Source organism: Chiloscyllium plagiosum, unplaced genomic scaffold (assembly GCF_037043375.1).
Source record: "Chiloscyllium plagiosum isolate Xiang-an unplaced genomic scaffold, Cpla_swu_hap1 HiC_scaffold_22, whole genome shotgun sequence".
Lineage (NCBI taxonomy): Eukaryota > Metazoa > Chordata > Chondrichthyes > Orectolobiformes > Hemiscylliidae > Chiloscyllium > Chiloscyllium plagiosum.
In genome coordinates this window covers 47,135,477-47,152,874 of record NW_028270160.1, presented here as the reverse complement: position 1 = coordinate 47,152,874, position 17,398 = coordinate 47,135,477, and the positions used below count along the sequence as shown (strand labels likewise).

At 36.7% G+C, this 17,398-nt stretch overlaps 1 protein-coding gene across 3 annotated transcripts in view; it reads left to right on the top strand.

Annotated features, from left to right (window-relative positions):
• LOC122561382 (poly [ADP-ribose] polymerase tankyrase-2) overlaps nucleotides 1–17,049 on the top strand; it is a 62,817-nt gene extending 45,768 nt beyond the window's left edge. For 2 of the 3 annotated variants that reach the window (XM_087999022.1, XM_087999021.1), the window contains 10 exons: nucleotides 4,330–4,518; nucleotides 5,144–5,399; nucleotides 6,525–6,607; nucleotides 7,255–7,375; nucleotides 8,333–8,430; nucleotides 8,521–8,595; nucleotides 8,688–8,793; nucleotides 13,593–13,779; nucleotides 14,915–15,071; nucleotides 16,354–17,049. In XM_087999022.1, coding sequence (XP_087855148.1) covers nucleotides 4,330–4,518; nucleotides 5,144–5,399; nucleotides 6,525–6,607; nucleotides 7,255–7,375; nucleotides 8,333–8,430; nucleotides 8,521–8,595; nucleotides 8,688–8,793; nucleotides 13,593–13,779; nucleotides 14,915–15,071; nucleotides 16,354–16,413 — 1,332 coding nt within the window. In that variant the 3' untranslated portion in view covers nucleotides 16,414–17,049. Of the gene's footprint in view, nucleotides 1–4,329; nucleotides 4,519–5,143; nucleotides 5,400–6,524; nucleotides 6,608–7,254; nucleotides 7,376–8,332; nucleotides 8,596–8,687; nucleotides 8,794–13,592; nucleotides 13,780–14,914; nucleotides 15,072–16,353 lie in introns of all 3 variants that reach the window. The other variant, XM_087999020.1, reaches the window with a different exon arrangement.
• The last annotated feature ends 349 nt before the right edge of the window (nucleotides 17,050–17,398 follow it).

Here is a 17,398-nt window from a genome sequence, read left to right as displayed (position 1 = left end):
ACAAAGGATCCGCTTTCTCAGAATGACTGAGCAACATGAGACTCAAATTTTCATTGCAGCAATCTTGTCAGCAAGATCTCCATCACAGTACCTAGAGGGCATACATTGTCGCTAGCTATCAATGGAGGGCCACTCCCAATTGTCTGCCTGTCCCTGAATTATGGTCCCTTCTACAGGGAGACATAGCAGAGCATCGAGTGTTAGAAAGGAAACATGAGGGGAGAATGTGACTCCAATTTTGAATGGTAATTATGAGCATAGGATAGGAAATGTTAATGAGATGAAGTAGTGTACACATATTCGCTGTTCAGATAGGAATGATTGGAGATGAAAAGCTGTGTTCATGCCTTGAAATTGGAGGCGCAGGTAGATAGAATAGTGAAGAAGGCATTTGGTATGTTTGCCTTTATAGATCAGTGCATTGAGTATAGCAGTTGGGAGTCACGTTGCGGCTGTACAGGACATTGGTTAGATCACTTTTAGAATATTGCATACAATTAGAGTGTCCCTTCCAAAGGAAAGATCTTGTGAAATTTGAAAAGTTCAGGAAAGATTTACAAGGATGTTTCCAGGTTTGGAAGGTTTGAGTTATAGGGAGAGGTCCAAGAAGCTGGGGCTATTTTTCCCCAGCTGAGGCTGAGGGGTGACCTTTTAATGGTTTAGAAAATCATAAGGGGTATGGATAGGGTGAAAAACAAGGTCTTTTCCCTAGCGTGGGGGAGTCCAAAACTAAAGTGCAAAGGTTTAGGGTGAGAGGGGAAAGATATAAAAGGGACCTGAAGGGCAACTTCTTCACGTAGAGGGTGGTGCGTGTGTGGAATGAGCTGCCCAGGAAATGGTGTAGGCTGGTACAAGATTTAAAACTTATCTGGATGGGTACACAAATAGGAAGGGTTAGAGGGATATGGGCCAAAAGCTGGAAAATGGGACTAGATTTATTTAGGATATTTAGTTGGTATGGATGAGATGTTTCTGTGCTTTACATAGCTATGACTCTATACAGCTTAATGCTGGGGAAATAGATGTTGAAGTTGAGTGCCTGTAAGTGTTATGCCACTTTCCTTTCATGTCCTTGAGAGATCATAGACCTTTTGGAGGCACTGTAGCCATATTTAAGGGACCACACTTACGCCAATTTTCCTAGCCACTTCCAACCACACCTGCTGAGTTTGAGAAGCTGGTCTCTCATTTCTTTCCAAAGGAGTTTCACATTATTTTAGCCCCTCAGAAGCCACAGCAGGAGATCTGGGGATGAGTCAGAGACCTAGAGAGCATCCTTGCCTTGTTTAATCTCCATTCCTTTGGTTGATTGCTGAATTTAGTTGATAAGACAAGGCACAGTTCTGTCTTTCTGATTGTTGTGAAGGATACTTTAATTAGAAATCCTTCCTTTGGCACAAACAAGTCGTCATCGCAGAAGCCCAGAAGTATGAAGCTAATGCCATGGTTGAGTGAAGGAGCCATGACAAGACTGTATATAGTTCCCAACCTGCTAGCTTCCCATCAATCCTGGTATGACCAACATGCAAAGTAAAACTTCTGCCTCTTGTCACTTCAAATGTGGTGCACATTGTATGATCTCACTCTGTTTATCACCATTTGGTATCTATTCCCATTACTAGCCCTGCGAAAATTTGGAGATACTGACCTGCCACTAACTACTATTTCATTGTGTGCCAAGCTGAGAACCACCTAGTCAATGTCACTGTTCTGTTTCTAAGAAGGTTAAAGAAGAGAAGCTAGAAAATGTACAGCCTATTATTCTATCATCACTTGTGGCGAAGTTAACAAACACTATTATTAGAGGCATAACTGAACATATAAGCAAATACAAACTGATCGGAGAGAACTGATAGTTGTAATGGCTAAGTTATGTCCAGTGAAACCTGTTGAATTTTTTTGTGGAGGAGACCCAAAGTTGATAGATAAAGGATTGTCTGTAGATGTTATTTATCTGTGCTTGCAGAACATTTAACAAGGTTCCGAATAAGAGAGAAAGCAAAATCAAGCACACTTGAAATTAGAGTTACTCTGTTGGCTTGGACAGGGAATTGATTAGGAGGCAGCAGACAAAAGCAGTAATGTGTAATCCTACTCAAATTGGTGAAATACATAACTAGTGGTTTCCTCAGGGGATCGATATAGGGATTCATATTTTATAAATGACCTGCGTGAAGGAATGGAGGATCTTGAGTTTGGTATTAAGTTGTATAACCTAGTAGATGAAAGCAAAAATGTTAGATTGGAATATTTGAGTAGGTAAAAAGTCATTCACTTCTTACTTAAAAATAGATCTAATAATTTGCCAGGCAAAGCTGGGAACTGTCAATGAACAAATGAAATATACACATCACTAAGTTAGTTGATGGTGCAAATAATTAATACCCCAGAGGGGCTGGAATACACATAAATGGAAATTGTTTAATTTGTACAGCTGCTTATGCCTAATTTGGGGTATGATTTTCAGGGAAGATATATTGACCTTGAAAAGGTTGCACTGCCAGTTAAACAGAATTGTACCAGGGCTTTAAGGCAAAATTATGACAGGTTGTTTCAGCTGTGTCATAATTGAATTCCTCGATTGTAAATATAACTGAAGGTTCAAATCATTAATGGATTTTGATCAGATTGACAGAGTCCAGGATAAGGGGACATGACCTTGAGGTACAGGGGTAATTTTGAGAAGTACTATTTCACAAAAAAAGGTCATGGAAGTGTGAAACAGTCTTCCTCCAAAAAGCTCTTGAAGGTAGGTTGGTCAAAAGTTTCAAAAGGTTGCTTTTCTTGGCTAAGGATATTGAGAGTTAAATTACCATTGTTGGTAGGTAGATTTGAGAAGCAAATGAGCCATGATCAAACTTGCTTTACTATTTAGTTAGAAGAGCTGAGTTTCTGCAATTGTGCAAACATGGAGTCTCATACATTTCCTGCAGTGAAAAAGGGATTTGTGCAGTGGTCTGAGAAGAGGACATGGTGTACAAAAGTTCAAGCCCAGTGTGGTTTTGTCAGCAAATTTTGACAATTGTGCATCAGAAAAATTGTGACCATCAATGATGATGTGTTAATGCTTGGCATTTATGCATCTAGAGCTATAGAGATAATTGTGTTTAGTTAATACTCAGACGTATTGGCCCAGATTTTCTAATGACCAGTTAGTAATTTCTGCAGATAGATGGTTCGGTTCTGCTGCACTTAGTTATTCCAGAAATGTTCGACAGTTGAAAACCTAGCATAACTCCTTGGTAACTTTTTAAACCGACTTTCCCGCTGCCTCATCCCTTGACCTTGCCTTAATTCCTAAACCCACCCCATCCCCTTCCTACAGCCCTAAAAATTGCCAGTTATACCTGCCTTCTCTTCGTAGAATTTCAGGCCTGGGCCCCAGTGATCTCCCTGTCCTTAAACACTCCGTCAATTCCCTGGTTCCCTTTCAACTTGCACCACTGCACCCTACCTTCACACTTGCCTTACGTACTTCATATAAAGCTACTTTGGCTGTTCTTGTGATGTTGGACATTTAAATCTAATAATAATACAACGACTAACTGCTGTGAAAAGTAGATATGGTTTGCCTTCCACAACTGTCCTGCATTACAAGGGATCTGTCAGGTTTGCATTCCCCATTTCTGAAGGATCCCTCATCAGAATCCACTTTCCAAAATGTGAAGCTCACTGTTAATGTTAAAACCCAAAGTGCCAATCTGAGTGTGTTTGCCACTCTATGGAATCCATCTCATTATTAACTTCTTTAATTATTAATGGTTGGAAAGAAATAAAAAGTAGCAATATTAAATCTCTAATTTGGGGTTCTCTCATCAATTTTTTTTTCCTTGCTTGGTGTTGACCTGGGCAAAAATGTATTTTGGTATCTTACTGTCAACAAGAGTGTAATTCTATTGGGAGATAAATCTAATCCAACAAAGATGAATATGATTGCTTAAAAATGGGAATCCAGTAAATAATTAAAGTTAGGTGAGCCAACCTAAAATCATTGTTTTATTCCAGCACTCAGTTGTTGTTCTTCTGGGACTGTTCAATTAGTTCCTCTGAATGTATTACAAATTGAAGTAAGATATTAAGTGGAGCTACTTTATAGATCATGGACATTAGAAGTGGCAAGTGGTGATCATGTATATCTGTTGATGGGATTTGATACCCTGAAATAATTTTCTGTGCGCTGTTCTTGATGGAGTCTTTCTTTATGTAGTGCTTTCATACTTGGTGTTGTCTATTGTAGGTAATGTGAATGTCAATCAAGTAAATGCACTATTTTATTTTACTTTAATTTTGAACAAAACTGTAACTAACATGCTTTTTGTTTTCTTCCAGCATGTAGATGTAGCAGCCATGTTAATAAAATATAATGCTTGCGTCAATGCAACAGACAAATGGGCTTTTACTCCCATTCATGAAGCAGCCCAGAAAGGACGGACACAACTGTGTGCGCTATTGCTAGCACATGGAGCTGACCCCACAATGAAAAATCAGGAAGGGCAAACTCCATTAGACCTAGTCACTGTAAGTATTCAATTAAGGTAAATGTTTTTAACATATTTTATAATTCTTGTGATATGATCATTTATAAATTGTCATTTATAAATGAAAGTGAATAAAAATGAAATAATTAGATATTTACATTGTTTTGTGGATAAAGCAGAGGATTACGGGTTTTTTTCTTGACAAGCTGGATCTGCATGAAAGTATTAATTCAGACGATTTGTGCACATGATATCAGTACAATTGTATCTTCCTACTAATCTTAGAACAATGATGCAATAACACACTGGAAAAGTTTTTTTTGGCTTAAAAAAGAAATGACCATTACTATTTCATTGTGTAATTTAATGATATCCACCTAACATTTTAAGTTTTATTGTAACATCATACCGCAGAAAGGTGTTTTCAATATATTCTTTAACAATTATAACTTGATTTGCAGTTATTCATCAAGATAAGACTAATTTCCTAGAAGAGTTTTCTTGAAATGACTTTGTCCCTTTCACTTGTTTGAAGATATGAATTTATTGCTGTAACCAATTATAGCCCTCTCTATCAAAGTCTGAGCTTTAAGCTGGGACAGTTTGTCATTTCAATTGAAGAATAGTTTGAACTGATGTTTCTTGTAAATTGCCATCACCCACAGGCAGATGATGTGCGAGCCTTGCTGATTGCTGCGATGCCTCCTTTTGCGCTGCCATCTTGCTACAAGCCTCAAGCTGTTGTCATCAATGCATCCCAACCAAATAGATCTGCAATCTCTTCACTGCCCTCTGTTCCATCAACTCCAGCAAACCTGTCTGCTGCAAATAGCCTTGACAACCTTAAAGCTAGTTTCTCTGAACAGGCTTCCAGTACCAATGTGTGTGGTGCAGAAGGAATTGCTAGTTTAGAAAAAAAAGGTAAAGAAATTTCATTCTAATAAATTTAATTTTAAGTAATTAATAGGATCTTGCTCAATGCATCATGTTTGTAGAGCTGTTTCACATTTGAATTTTAAGAACTACTAATAGATATTGTTTGTATAAAAATATTAACATCTGTGTTGAACTCCTTGATACTAACCTTTTTCCTTTCGAACTTAATTTAAAAAAAGTCTTTAGTACTTTGGAACTCTCAATGTCCAGGCTTCCTGTTGTCATGACCTATTTTCCTGTCAATTATAGTGTGTGATAATAAATGGTACTTCCTATCAAGAAAATACTTTAGGAGATTGTTTAGAAAAGTTCTCCCAACACTGGAAATGGATGAATATTTTCTAATGCAATTAAGTGGGGAACGTGAGTTTCAGATCATTATTCCTCATTGTAAAATGTGTTTTTCTTTTATTTCCATGCCTGGCCCCTTTAAATCATTTTGATCAGCTGCACAATTCAAAAGGTGTGGTGTGATTTATGCACAGGCAGGGCTGGAACTTTTGTGGCCATGCAGCAACCAAAAAAAATCTTAAGCAACATTGGTTGTTTTACATATTTGAGGACCTGATGTAAATGTTGTGGTTCTGTTCGCCGAACTGGGAATTTGTGTTGCAGACGTTTCGTCCCCTGTCTAGGTGACATCCTCAGTGCTTGGGAGCCTCCTGTGAAGCGCTTCTGTGATGTTTCCTCCGGCATTTATAGTGATTTGTATCTGCCGCTTCCAGTTGTCAGTTCCAGCTGTCCGGAATTCCTAAAGGCATGGCACTCATCCACAGATTCAATCAATAAGCACATCGACCTGGACCCAATATACCAGCCACTGCAGCGGACAGCTGGAACTGACAACCGGAAGCGGCAGATACAAATCACTATAAATGGCAGAGGAAACATCACAGAAGTGCTTCACAGGAGGTTCCCAAGCACTGAGGATGTCACCTAGACAGGGGACGAAACGTCTGCAACACAAATTCCCAGCTCGGCGAACAGAACCACAACAATGAGCACCCTAGCTACAAATCTTCTCACAAACCTTGAACCTGATGTAAATATTTGAAAAAAATGCTTACTTTGACATTTATGATTGGGTGTTTTTTTTCTCCTCTGTTTCAGTTCCAGGAATAGATATGACTATTAATCAGTTTTTGAGGAATTTGGGCCTTGAAGATCTATGTGAAATATTTGAAAGAGAACAGGTAAACTGTGGCATTATTTATTTTCTCATCACTTTGTATCCATTTCTCTTTTGTAAGTTTTTTTTTCCCTCCAGGTTTGGAGTTAGTGTATTTTCCCATTTTAAAACGTGGTAATTGAGTCGGATTTGGCACAGGCCCATTTTTAAAAAAAACGTGTCTGCATAAACCAGGCTAATATTTTTGAACTTTCACCAACTGCATGGTGGTTTAATTTTCATTGTGCAGTACACTCAAGATTGTTGATTCTTGAACAGCCTGAACCTTGCACTACAAAACTGCAGATTTTTAACTTTAATTTTACCAGCCATCAGAGATTAGCCTTCATCTCATTTACGTTGTTAGTCTTGGCAGTGGAACTTGCATCAGTTCTAATACTTCAATTGAATGTTTAATTTCTGCCCTCCATCTAAGAGACATAGAATTATAAGCATGGAAACAGACTCTTCGGTCCAACTTGTCAGTTATCCTAAACTGATCTAGTCCCATTTGCCTCTTGATTTCTAATTGGTTTGATGTTGTATCTTGGGGCCAGTTGATTTCAGATTGTGCTGTTTTAAATAGTTTAGTCTGGTATTGCTATTAAATTGATAGCTGTAGCTTGTAAAAGCACTCACTGAGGTGTGGTTGTGATTCTTATTTTGTTGTAGATCACATTAGATGTATTGGTTGAAATGGGACATAAAGAACTCAAAGAAATTGGAATAAGTGCTTATGGCCACAGGCATAAAATCATTAAAAGAGTTGAACATTTAATAGCTGGGCAGCAAGGTAAAGTATTTATTTCTACCATATTCATGAGAAACATAGTATTGCTTCAGTTATTAAGATAACTCACTTAGGTTCCTGATATGTAAATTCAATAATGTACATGCTTGTAATTTTCCAGGAAAATATGAAATTGACTGTCACCTTTCAAAAGACTTGTCATTAATTTTTACATACCCAAAACTGGCAATTGCTTGGGCAATGGTAGATTGAAGCATTTACAAAAACAAATGATTATGTGCAAACAACTGAGCACTATTTTTTTAACCCTTCCTACTGTTCTTTGTTTGAATTTTGCTGCTATTTTGCATTTAATCCATATCTAATTTTAAAAGTATTACAAAAATAAAATGTGTGTAGAGAATGCAAGACACTTTTAACTAGTGCTCCCACCTCTTCTTGCATAACATGATCACTGTATTCTAATATATATTCTTTAGATTGTTTTAGTTATGTTACTGTTTTGCTACTTGTATTCTATTAAAAATGTTGAAAGATAGATATTATTATGATCCAACATTAATCAGCAAATTCTATAGAAACAAATTAGAGTTATCCACTAAATTTGAATTAAGCTTCATGAGCCCACTTTGAATGTGTTTAAGTGATGGAAGCCTTCTTTGACATTCTATCGAACAATACTTGGTTGGCAACAGCCTGCAAACAATATTCAGTTCAAGTTCCACTTGGGCCAATCCAACTCCAGACCTCATTACAGCCTTAGTCCAAACCTGGACAAAAGGGCTGAATTCCAGAGGTCAGATGAGAATGTCTGCCCTTGAAATATATAAAAGGCATCATTGTGAGAATTTTTTTGGAAAAATTAATTTAAGACAAATTGTGCTAAGTGGCATTGAATTAAAGGGAATAGGCTGCAATATTAGAAGGAATTAAGTTTGAAGTCAAAATTCAAATGCAAAAAACATCAAAAGTAATGAATTCCTTTTCTTTATAAAACAGGCATCAACCCATATCTAACTTTAAACACTTCCAGCAGTGGTACAATTCTGATTGATTTGCTACCAGAAGATAAGGAATTCCAATCTGTTGAGGAAGAGGTGATCATGCATTTTTATATGCCAATAAAAATATGCAGTGTGCTTTATTCACAGTGCCTTTCTTGGTTAAATGTTATGAATGTTCTACAGATGCAGAGTACAGTGAGAGAACACCGGGATGGTGGTCATGCTGGAGGAGTCTTTAATAAATATAGCTTATTGAAGGTATTATGTTTTGTAATTGTATTTTTCCTCTCATTTTAATTTTTGCCATAATGTCAAATTGGAATTGGTAACACACCGAAATATGATTTCAGATTCAAAGGGTATGTAACAAAAGACTCTGGGAGAGATATACACACAGAAGGAAAGAAGTGTCGGAAGAAAATCACAACCATTCAAATGAAAGAATGCTGTTTCATGGTAAGCAATGAATACCAAAATCTCCATGAAGTACCTTATATACTCATCTAAAGTTGAATTTTTAGACTTTTCAAAGTTTCAATTTATAGGGTTGACTAATACACGGATCCAAGTTTTGAGGGGCTGAAATTCATGCTGCAGTTCGAAATATGTATTATTAGCAGAGGTCTATTTGATCACATGACAAATCCCGGATAAAGAAAAAAAAGCACACTGAATTATGGTAAAGGTAGTTACTGGATTAAAAACAAGAGAAATCAAAATGGATTACCTGTAGGAAATTTCATTTATAACGGTACAAATATTTAACATGTCAAAGATTCATTGTAATCCTGCAAAATCACTGTTCAACATTGTCATGGACTGGTATAATGGCACACTTAAAATGAAACCTTTATTAAATTCTGAATGTGTAAGCATCTTGAACTCTCCTGCCAAATTCTTCCATTTCCCTCCCATTTACTCTTGTATGTTATGAACTTCAGCAACGTTAACAATTTTTTTAAAGAATTAAAGATATATGTAGCTTATATATCTCCCTTCTATTCAGATATAATGACACATTTAAAATTAATTTTTTAACGATATTAACTTTTGGTTGCATAGTGAACAAAATGCGGTAAGTACCGATAGACTTAGTACTGGTCTGAATGAATGAATCAATCAATCAATCAAAATGTGCTGCAGTAAACCAACTGGACTAAGTAGAGTTGTGAGTGAATGAATGAATGGAGATGCAATATAGTAAACAGAGCGATGAGTAGAGTTACTGGTATGAATGAATGAATACAATTTCGTTTAAGTGGGTTAATGTGAGGTTTATAATGCGATGTAATAGGGTCAACTTTTACACGAGATATATGGAAAATACAAGATTTTTAGGCCAAAAATAAGGGGTCAACGTTTACATGAGATCGACTTGTGCACGAGTATATATGGTGCATTTAACTTGAGGTCACATTTTTAAGTTCTCCTTTCTCTCTATAGTTTGTCCCCTTTTAAAAATATTTTCTGTTTCTCCAAACAAAGTATTTTATATTTCTCCACAAGAAAGTCAAAATCCACATGTAAATATGGAAATGTATGGGACCTATCTCTCGCTTTAATTGCTGTATATAACCTCTGATCCTCATATCATTGTTTTAATTTAAAGTAATGCTATTGTTATTCAGCACAACTTAAAACAAATGTTTGATATTCCAAAAAGCAAAAAGAGGTAGGTGTTGGAAATCTGAAACATAACAAAGTACTGGAAATATTCAGTTAGCAAGGCAGAATCTGTGAAAAGGGAAACACACAACTTTTCAGATTGATGTAATTTTTTTCTCGCCCATAAGTTACCTGAATTGCTATTTTTGGTATTATTGGTTCATAATGCTTTAAATTGTATCAGTCAGCATATCCTCTTCACAAGTTTTTTTAATAAAATGTAGCTTTCTTTTCAATTTTCAAAAATTATTTGTACTTAAACAAGTTCAGTATTCCAAAGTCACATTTTGAGTACATATGTTGAATCAATTTGTGATGAGCAAAGTGCATTTTTTTTATATATAATACTCCAGATTCTGTGCGCATTTCGACCACGTGGTCCTGACAACATTTCATGATTTAATACTTTTTCTATGTTCACTGATTTCTTGCAACACTCGGATTGTAAATGATTTATCATCAGTACTTACATTTGAAATGTGATCTCACAAAATATATTGATGAAGGGAATTTTCCTAGAAAAATATCTTTACATTTGTGCAAATCTTTCAGACTCTACAAAGAGATTAATATCAAATTAATCCATTGTCCTCATTGAAATGACTCTATGAATTGCAGTCTGCATCAACTGTCATTTGGTGGATTTAGAGCTGACAGCAACAATAAATGTGTTTATATTACATCATCACCACAATAAAATGCCCAAGATGTTTTATGGGTGAAGGTTTGACCTTGAGCTACAAACATTACATCAGGGCACTTGACAAAAAGACTAGGTCAAAGATACAAGGTTTCTTAATACCTGTAGATGAAATACAAAGGAAGTTGTGGGGAGGGTATTCTAGAGCCAGGAACCTAGACAGCTGAATACAAGGCCACCTATAGTGAACCATTTGCAATTCCAAAAGCACAAGAGTCAGCATGGTGGCTCAGTAGTTAGCACCGCTGCCTCATGGCGCCAGGAATCTGGCTTTGATTCCAGTCTCGGCTGACTGTGTCTGTGTGGAGTTTGCATATTCTTCCCATGTCTGCATGGGTTTCCTTTTGGTACTCCAGTTTCCACCCCCAGTCCAAAGTTGTGCAGGTTATGTTGATTGGCCATGTCAAATTACCTATAGTGTCCAGGGATGTCCAAGTTAGGTGGATTAGCCATGGGAAATGCAGGGTTACAAAGATAGGATAGGGGGGTGAGTCTGGGTGGGATGTTCTTCAGAGTCCGTGTAGACTTGGGCCAAATGGCCTGTTTCCACATGGATTCTATGGGAGGGGAAAAAAATCAGAATTAGAGGTCCACAGATATTGCGGAGGGTAGTGGGGTTGGAGAGGTTCACGGACAGAGGAATGCCGTACAGCGAGTTGAAAGCAAGGGTGAAAATCTTAAAATCAAAACATTATTTGACTGGGAGCCATTGTAGTTGGCCAGTGAGCACAAATATGATCCGGAAATGAGACGTGGTGCTGTTGAAAACGCGCACACTGTAGGTTTGAATAACTTTTATTTGTTGTCTATCCCTAATTTCCCTCGTACTGAGTGCTGTGATAGGCCATTTAAGAGTCAGCCATATTGTTGTGGCTCTGGAGTCATATGCAAACAAAATCAGGTAAGGACAACAGATTTCCTTTCCTAAAGGGATTTAGTGAACAAGGTGGTTTTCTTTAAAAATCAACAATTGTTACACGGTAGTCATTTAGTTAGCTTTTAATTCAAAATTTTATTGAATCCCCAAATCTCACTATCTGCCATGTGGGATTCAGAACTTGGAGGGGCTCAAACATACATCATTGGTATTTTCCAGAAATAATGGGGAGCACAGAAATGGAAGCAGCAACCAACTTTCTGGTGAAATTGGTTAAGAATGTCACCAAGCTTGTGTGGTCTCAATCTTTTGGATGACAGCATAGTGTTGGAGGAGATGGTGTCGTCAGTTATGTCAAAGGCTGCAGGCAACTTGGGAAGGTAGGTGAAAGTGAGGACCGCAGATGCTGGAGATTAGAGTTGAGAGTGTAGTGCTGGAAGAGCACATCAGGTCAGGCAGCATCAGGAGCAGGAGGATCAACGTTGCAGGCAAAAGCTGAAACTTTTCAGGAAAACTCTCAGGTTGAGAAGGTAATGAGGAGTGGTTTACCTTTATCACTGTCACATTGAATGCCTTGTGTGACTTGGGTAAGAGCTTTCTCAGTACTGTGAATAGAGTAGTAATCTAATTGAAGAGATTCCCATATGGAGTTTTGGGAGTAATGATGTGGAGTCATTAGTCACATCAGCTGAATCTCCCTCCATGGCAATTAGGTTGGAACTGATGTATAAGTGTATGTTTAATTTGTGATGCTGATAGCTTAAATTAATATGGTGTTGCTCTTTTCCTCCATGATTGCAGTCATTGTCAGAGCTGGTTGTGGGTTCAAGTCACAATGACCTGGCCATGTAATATAGATTAACACTTCATTTAGTTAGTGAGGAATTGATAACCTAGTCAGTTACAATCTTTGGCTGTTGCTTTTGAACTGAATCAGTATCTAGCTTTTCGGGGATTTAAAATATCCCTTTGTTCTAAGAAGTGCAAGTGTTCCCTTTCATTAGCCTGGCCACATTCCATTATTGAATGCGTAATATTTTTAAAAATTAATTTGCTCCCTTGTTTCAGTGCAGTGTGTGTTGCCTTGCTATATATAAATTAGCTGCTATATTTCCACAATACGATAGTGACCACACCCCTCAAGAACTTCTCTGTTGAGCATTTGAGACATCTGCCTGGAAGGTAATGAGAAGAATAATGAATGATAACTTTTTCTTTTGTTTTTTTTGACGTCTGGCTTGTTTTGTTGTGGGATGATAAAGTTACCTTGACTGGCAACTTTTATGATTCACTGACAACCCTCTAGGATCCAAGATCTCTTTGGGCCTTGCATCAAACATATTGAAGGACTACTGTGAATGGCCAGTGCTGCATGTCTTCTGGGATTTCCTACCCTGTCTAATACTAAGTACTTTTGGGCAGTTATAGGGATTGGCAAAAGTTCATTCTCAAAATGCTTTTCCTAATCATCTTGACATCAGCACTATGCTAAAAATCCTTTTCTTTCCTTTTTTTTCGCTCAGTAAACATGAGCAGTTGCTGCCTCGCTGATTTTAAAGTGATTCTTTATTTTTCTTTGCTTGACATACTATATACTTAAAATAACCTACAAAATGAAACCAGCAAACTTCATGTACAACCCAACACGCTTTTATCTTGTATACTGATAGTTGAATTCCTGACTCCTACAGTTTAGTATACTAATGGTTTTCTCCAAACTCGACTGTACAATAGTATAATTTGCAATAAATGTTTTTTGGCAGAAGTTAATTTTTGATGCTTCTGAAACCATACATATTTACTTACAATATAACACTAATTCTGTAGCTGTTGGCATTTAATATATTGTTTGAATTCCTTCCTTATTTAAAAAAAACAGTATGATTATAGAACTGTATCACATTACATTCGTTTGAAAGATAATGATCAGAAGATTCTTGGTATAATTGTTTCTCTGTGGAGTTTATAACAGATTCTGATATGAATTGTAAATGGAATTTTTGTCCTCAATAGGTTCCCCCTTTGTAAATGCTATAATTCACAAAGGTTTTGATGAAAGGCATGCTTACATTGGTGGAATGTTTGGAGCCGGCATATACTTTGCTGAAAATTCATCTAAAAGTAACCAGTATGTCTACGGAATAGGTGGTGGTACTGGCTGTCCGATACATAAAGATCGGTCCTGTTACATTTGTCATAGGTAAGGTTCATTATCTCTGTTTTCACATTTCCACTTGATAGAATGATCTTGGGCACTTAATGAATTAGTTTGTGTTACACAATCTTGAGTATACAAATATCAGGTACTACCAGAATTTTGATTTGGAAAACTAATTTATTATGTGGTTATTAATCCTATATTTATTTTGCTACTCTTGATTTCATTAGTGGTTTAAACATTCCTCCCCATTAACCAAAGATCACATTGAAACAAACGTTAATGTGTAACTAGTATTGACTATTACCACTGTATGGATGTGGCTAACTTCACTCCTCTTCTTCCTCCCCTCTCCCTCTCCCACCCCTACCAAAAAAAAGTGAACTGCAGTAATTCAAAGAGGTGACTTACATCCTTATGAGAGCAATTAAAGATGAGCAGTAAGTGCTGATTTAGCCAGCAATGCCCTCATCACATGATGAAAGTTTAAAAAAAATTAAAGACTCCTGTTAAGTCTAAAGTTAAATGTTGACAAATCAGTATCGCCAACAATGCTGTGCCACCTTGTTTGAATGGAGGTTGCATTCATCTGTAAACTTTTGGGTGAAATGTCTGTCTGCTCTCTTAGCATGCAGAATATCCTACAGTAACATTTTGACAACAGGGGAGTTATTTCCATTGTCCTTGCCTATATATATATATATATATATATATATATGATCACAACTAAATATTATCTCTGTAGTTTGCGTGGGCCTGATATGCACAAGTTTGCTGCCACATTTCCTACGTTGCAAATTTGACTATATTTTGAAAATTGGTTGCAAAATGCTTTCGATATTTTCTTGGTGAAAGATGCTTTGTAAAGGCAAGTCTTCTCTTAATTCAGAGGGCAAAACAGCATTTCACACACTTCCCAGCTAGGAGTTAGCAAAATGCTTAGTCTGTGATACTTTGTATTTTTTTTCCTTGAAGTACAATTTTCTGCAATATTCACCTATTGGGTGAATACCTGTTTAAAAGTCGTGAGTATGAAGGTCCACCATTTTCCAATTATCTACTGTTTTAACTTGATTTCATAAATATGAAGTGATACAATATTTGGAAATAATTTCCATTATTTATGTGAAGTGGCTGTTTATAATTCATTTTGGTTTGTTCTCCTTACATTTACCAGACAAATGGTATTCTGCCGAGTTACACTAGGCAAGTCATTTTTGCAGTTCAGTGCAATGAAAATGGCTCATTCCCCTCCTGGTCATCATTCTGTTACTGGCCGACCTAGTGTGAATGGATTAGCATTGGCCGAATATGTCATTTATAGAGGTGAACAGGTGTGTTTAAGAAATACTTGTATTTTTGTGAACTGTATTTCCCTATCATAACATTATTTTCAGTTAGATTTAGTTTAATTAGATATCCACTTTTGGGAATGGAGCAGAGAAGGGAAGCTAGACTTGATTCAAGGATGTGCAGTACTGTATTATGAATTATTTGGAGGAGCTGGTGTTGGACTGTGGTGGACAAAGTTAAAAATCACAACATCAGCTTATAGTCCAACTGGGTTATTTGGAGGCACTAGCTTTTGAGCATTGCTTCATCAGGTGGTTGTGAAGCAGAATCATAAGACACAATTTATAGTAAAGGGTCCTCACAGATGAGGAAACAGGTGGGGCGGCACGGTGGCTCAGTGCTTAGCACTGCTGCCTCACAGCACCCAGGTCCCAGGCTTGATTCTGGCCTCAGGTGACTGTGTGGAGTTTGCACATTCTCCTTTTGTCTGCGTGGGTTTCCTCCAGGAGCTCCGGTTTCCTCCCACAGTCCAAAGATGTGCAGGTTAGGTGAATTGGCCATGCTAAACTGCCCATAGTGTTAGGTACATTAGTCAGAAGGAAATGGGTCTGGGTGAGTTACTCTTCGGAGGGTCAGTGTGGGCCGAAGGGCCTGTTTCCACACTGTAGGGATTCTCATCTTAAAAAAAATCTGATGAAGAAGCAGTGCTTCGAAAGCCGATGCCTCCAAGTAACCCAGTTAGACTATAACCTGGCATTGTGTGATTTTTAACATTTATTATGAAGCAAGCATAAATTAAGAGGAAATGAAAAAAAATTAATGGAAGATATCGCAACTATGTAGCTCTAATCCTGAGAGCGAATTTGCCTTCAATTTGCTTCAGATTCATTTGAGACTTTGACATGATGTCTCTAATATGTGCATTTGTCCATAAATCCAAGTCTCTAACCTAAGGGAAACAGCTTGTCTATGAGAATTCAGCAAACGTAAATTGAATTGTTTTCTTGGAATGATACTAACTATAATCTTATGAAATGAATATAATATTAAAATTTTAAATATTACATTTCTTTAGGGTGTAGGCTTATGCTTTAAATATAAATCCAGAAACTTGCTTTCCGGCTCCTGGTAGCTTTTTATGCTTGTTTGCATGTATTTAGGGTTACTAGATTTCTTGACGTGTTTTTTATTCCTGCATGTGTTTGATGCTGTGAAACCTATTTAAAATTCGAAATGTTAACCATGATCACTTTTAATAGTTCATGCTAAAGCTTTTGAGTCTATCTTTAAAATTGATTTCAGGTTTATTTTTTCTTCTATCAGGCTTACCCAGAATATTTGATAACGTATCAAATTGTGAAACCAGAGAATTCAACTGATTGATACAGAAGTGTGCATATGATCAGATTTGGTACTTATGGAGGATATCCTGCACATTGGATCCAATGCACATGTTTTATCAGTGAAAATGTTACATCATTGATTTTTAAATTGTGTAATCCACATAGCTTTAAATAGTGTCCAAACTGAATAACTTATGAAATTTGCCTTCCCATGTTGCAGCAGAAAGTCTGTATTTTCTGTTAGTAAATTAATGTAGGTAGCTGAAATAATTGTATTGATACACCAGAATACTGATTTTTGTTTTGTCAATATACATCATGGTATAGTATGGTCTCTATAGAATCTAGAAAAGATTAACTGCTGCTCCACATAAGTGTACTGTGACATGTTTTTATTGTAAAGCTGTTGTAAATAAGAATTTTGTACTAGCTCAGTAACTTATTTACACTTTTATTCTTAAAATGAAATGGCACCTATAGTTAAGTCATCATCGACTTGCTTGAAGGTATCAGCGTTCTGGCAAACAAGGTTTTTCTTAAACGAAACCAAAACAAACCTCTACTGGGCAAGGGCTGCTATGAAGTAGCAATTTTAACAAATTGTCACACCATTCAGGACATTTGTGAAGTTGACTATTTATTCAACAGATATGTGAAATAAAGAGCCATGATTGATTCTATGTGTGTGTGTGTGTATATTATGTTGGATTGATTTGCTGTTTCAGTTGAGTAAAATAAGTCTTGATTGAGGTTTGTTGATATCCTAGGATTTGTACCTCAGTTGAAGTAGTCTTTGTACTATCGTTTAATAGAATCATAGTTTAGTCAATGAAACTTATTCATTAAAAATTATTTTTACCTAAAAACGCTACCTCACCTAGATTTTTGCTTTCCAGATGTTTACTGCTGGTCATGTGATCTGTGTGAAACATTTGGACAGTTCTGTGCATTATTTCCCACAATTTTTTAAAGATCTATTTCTACCCAATCCTTTGGTGCATAATTTCCATAAAGCTGTCAATGTG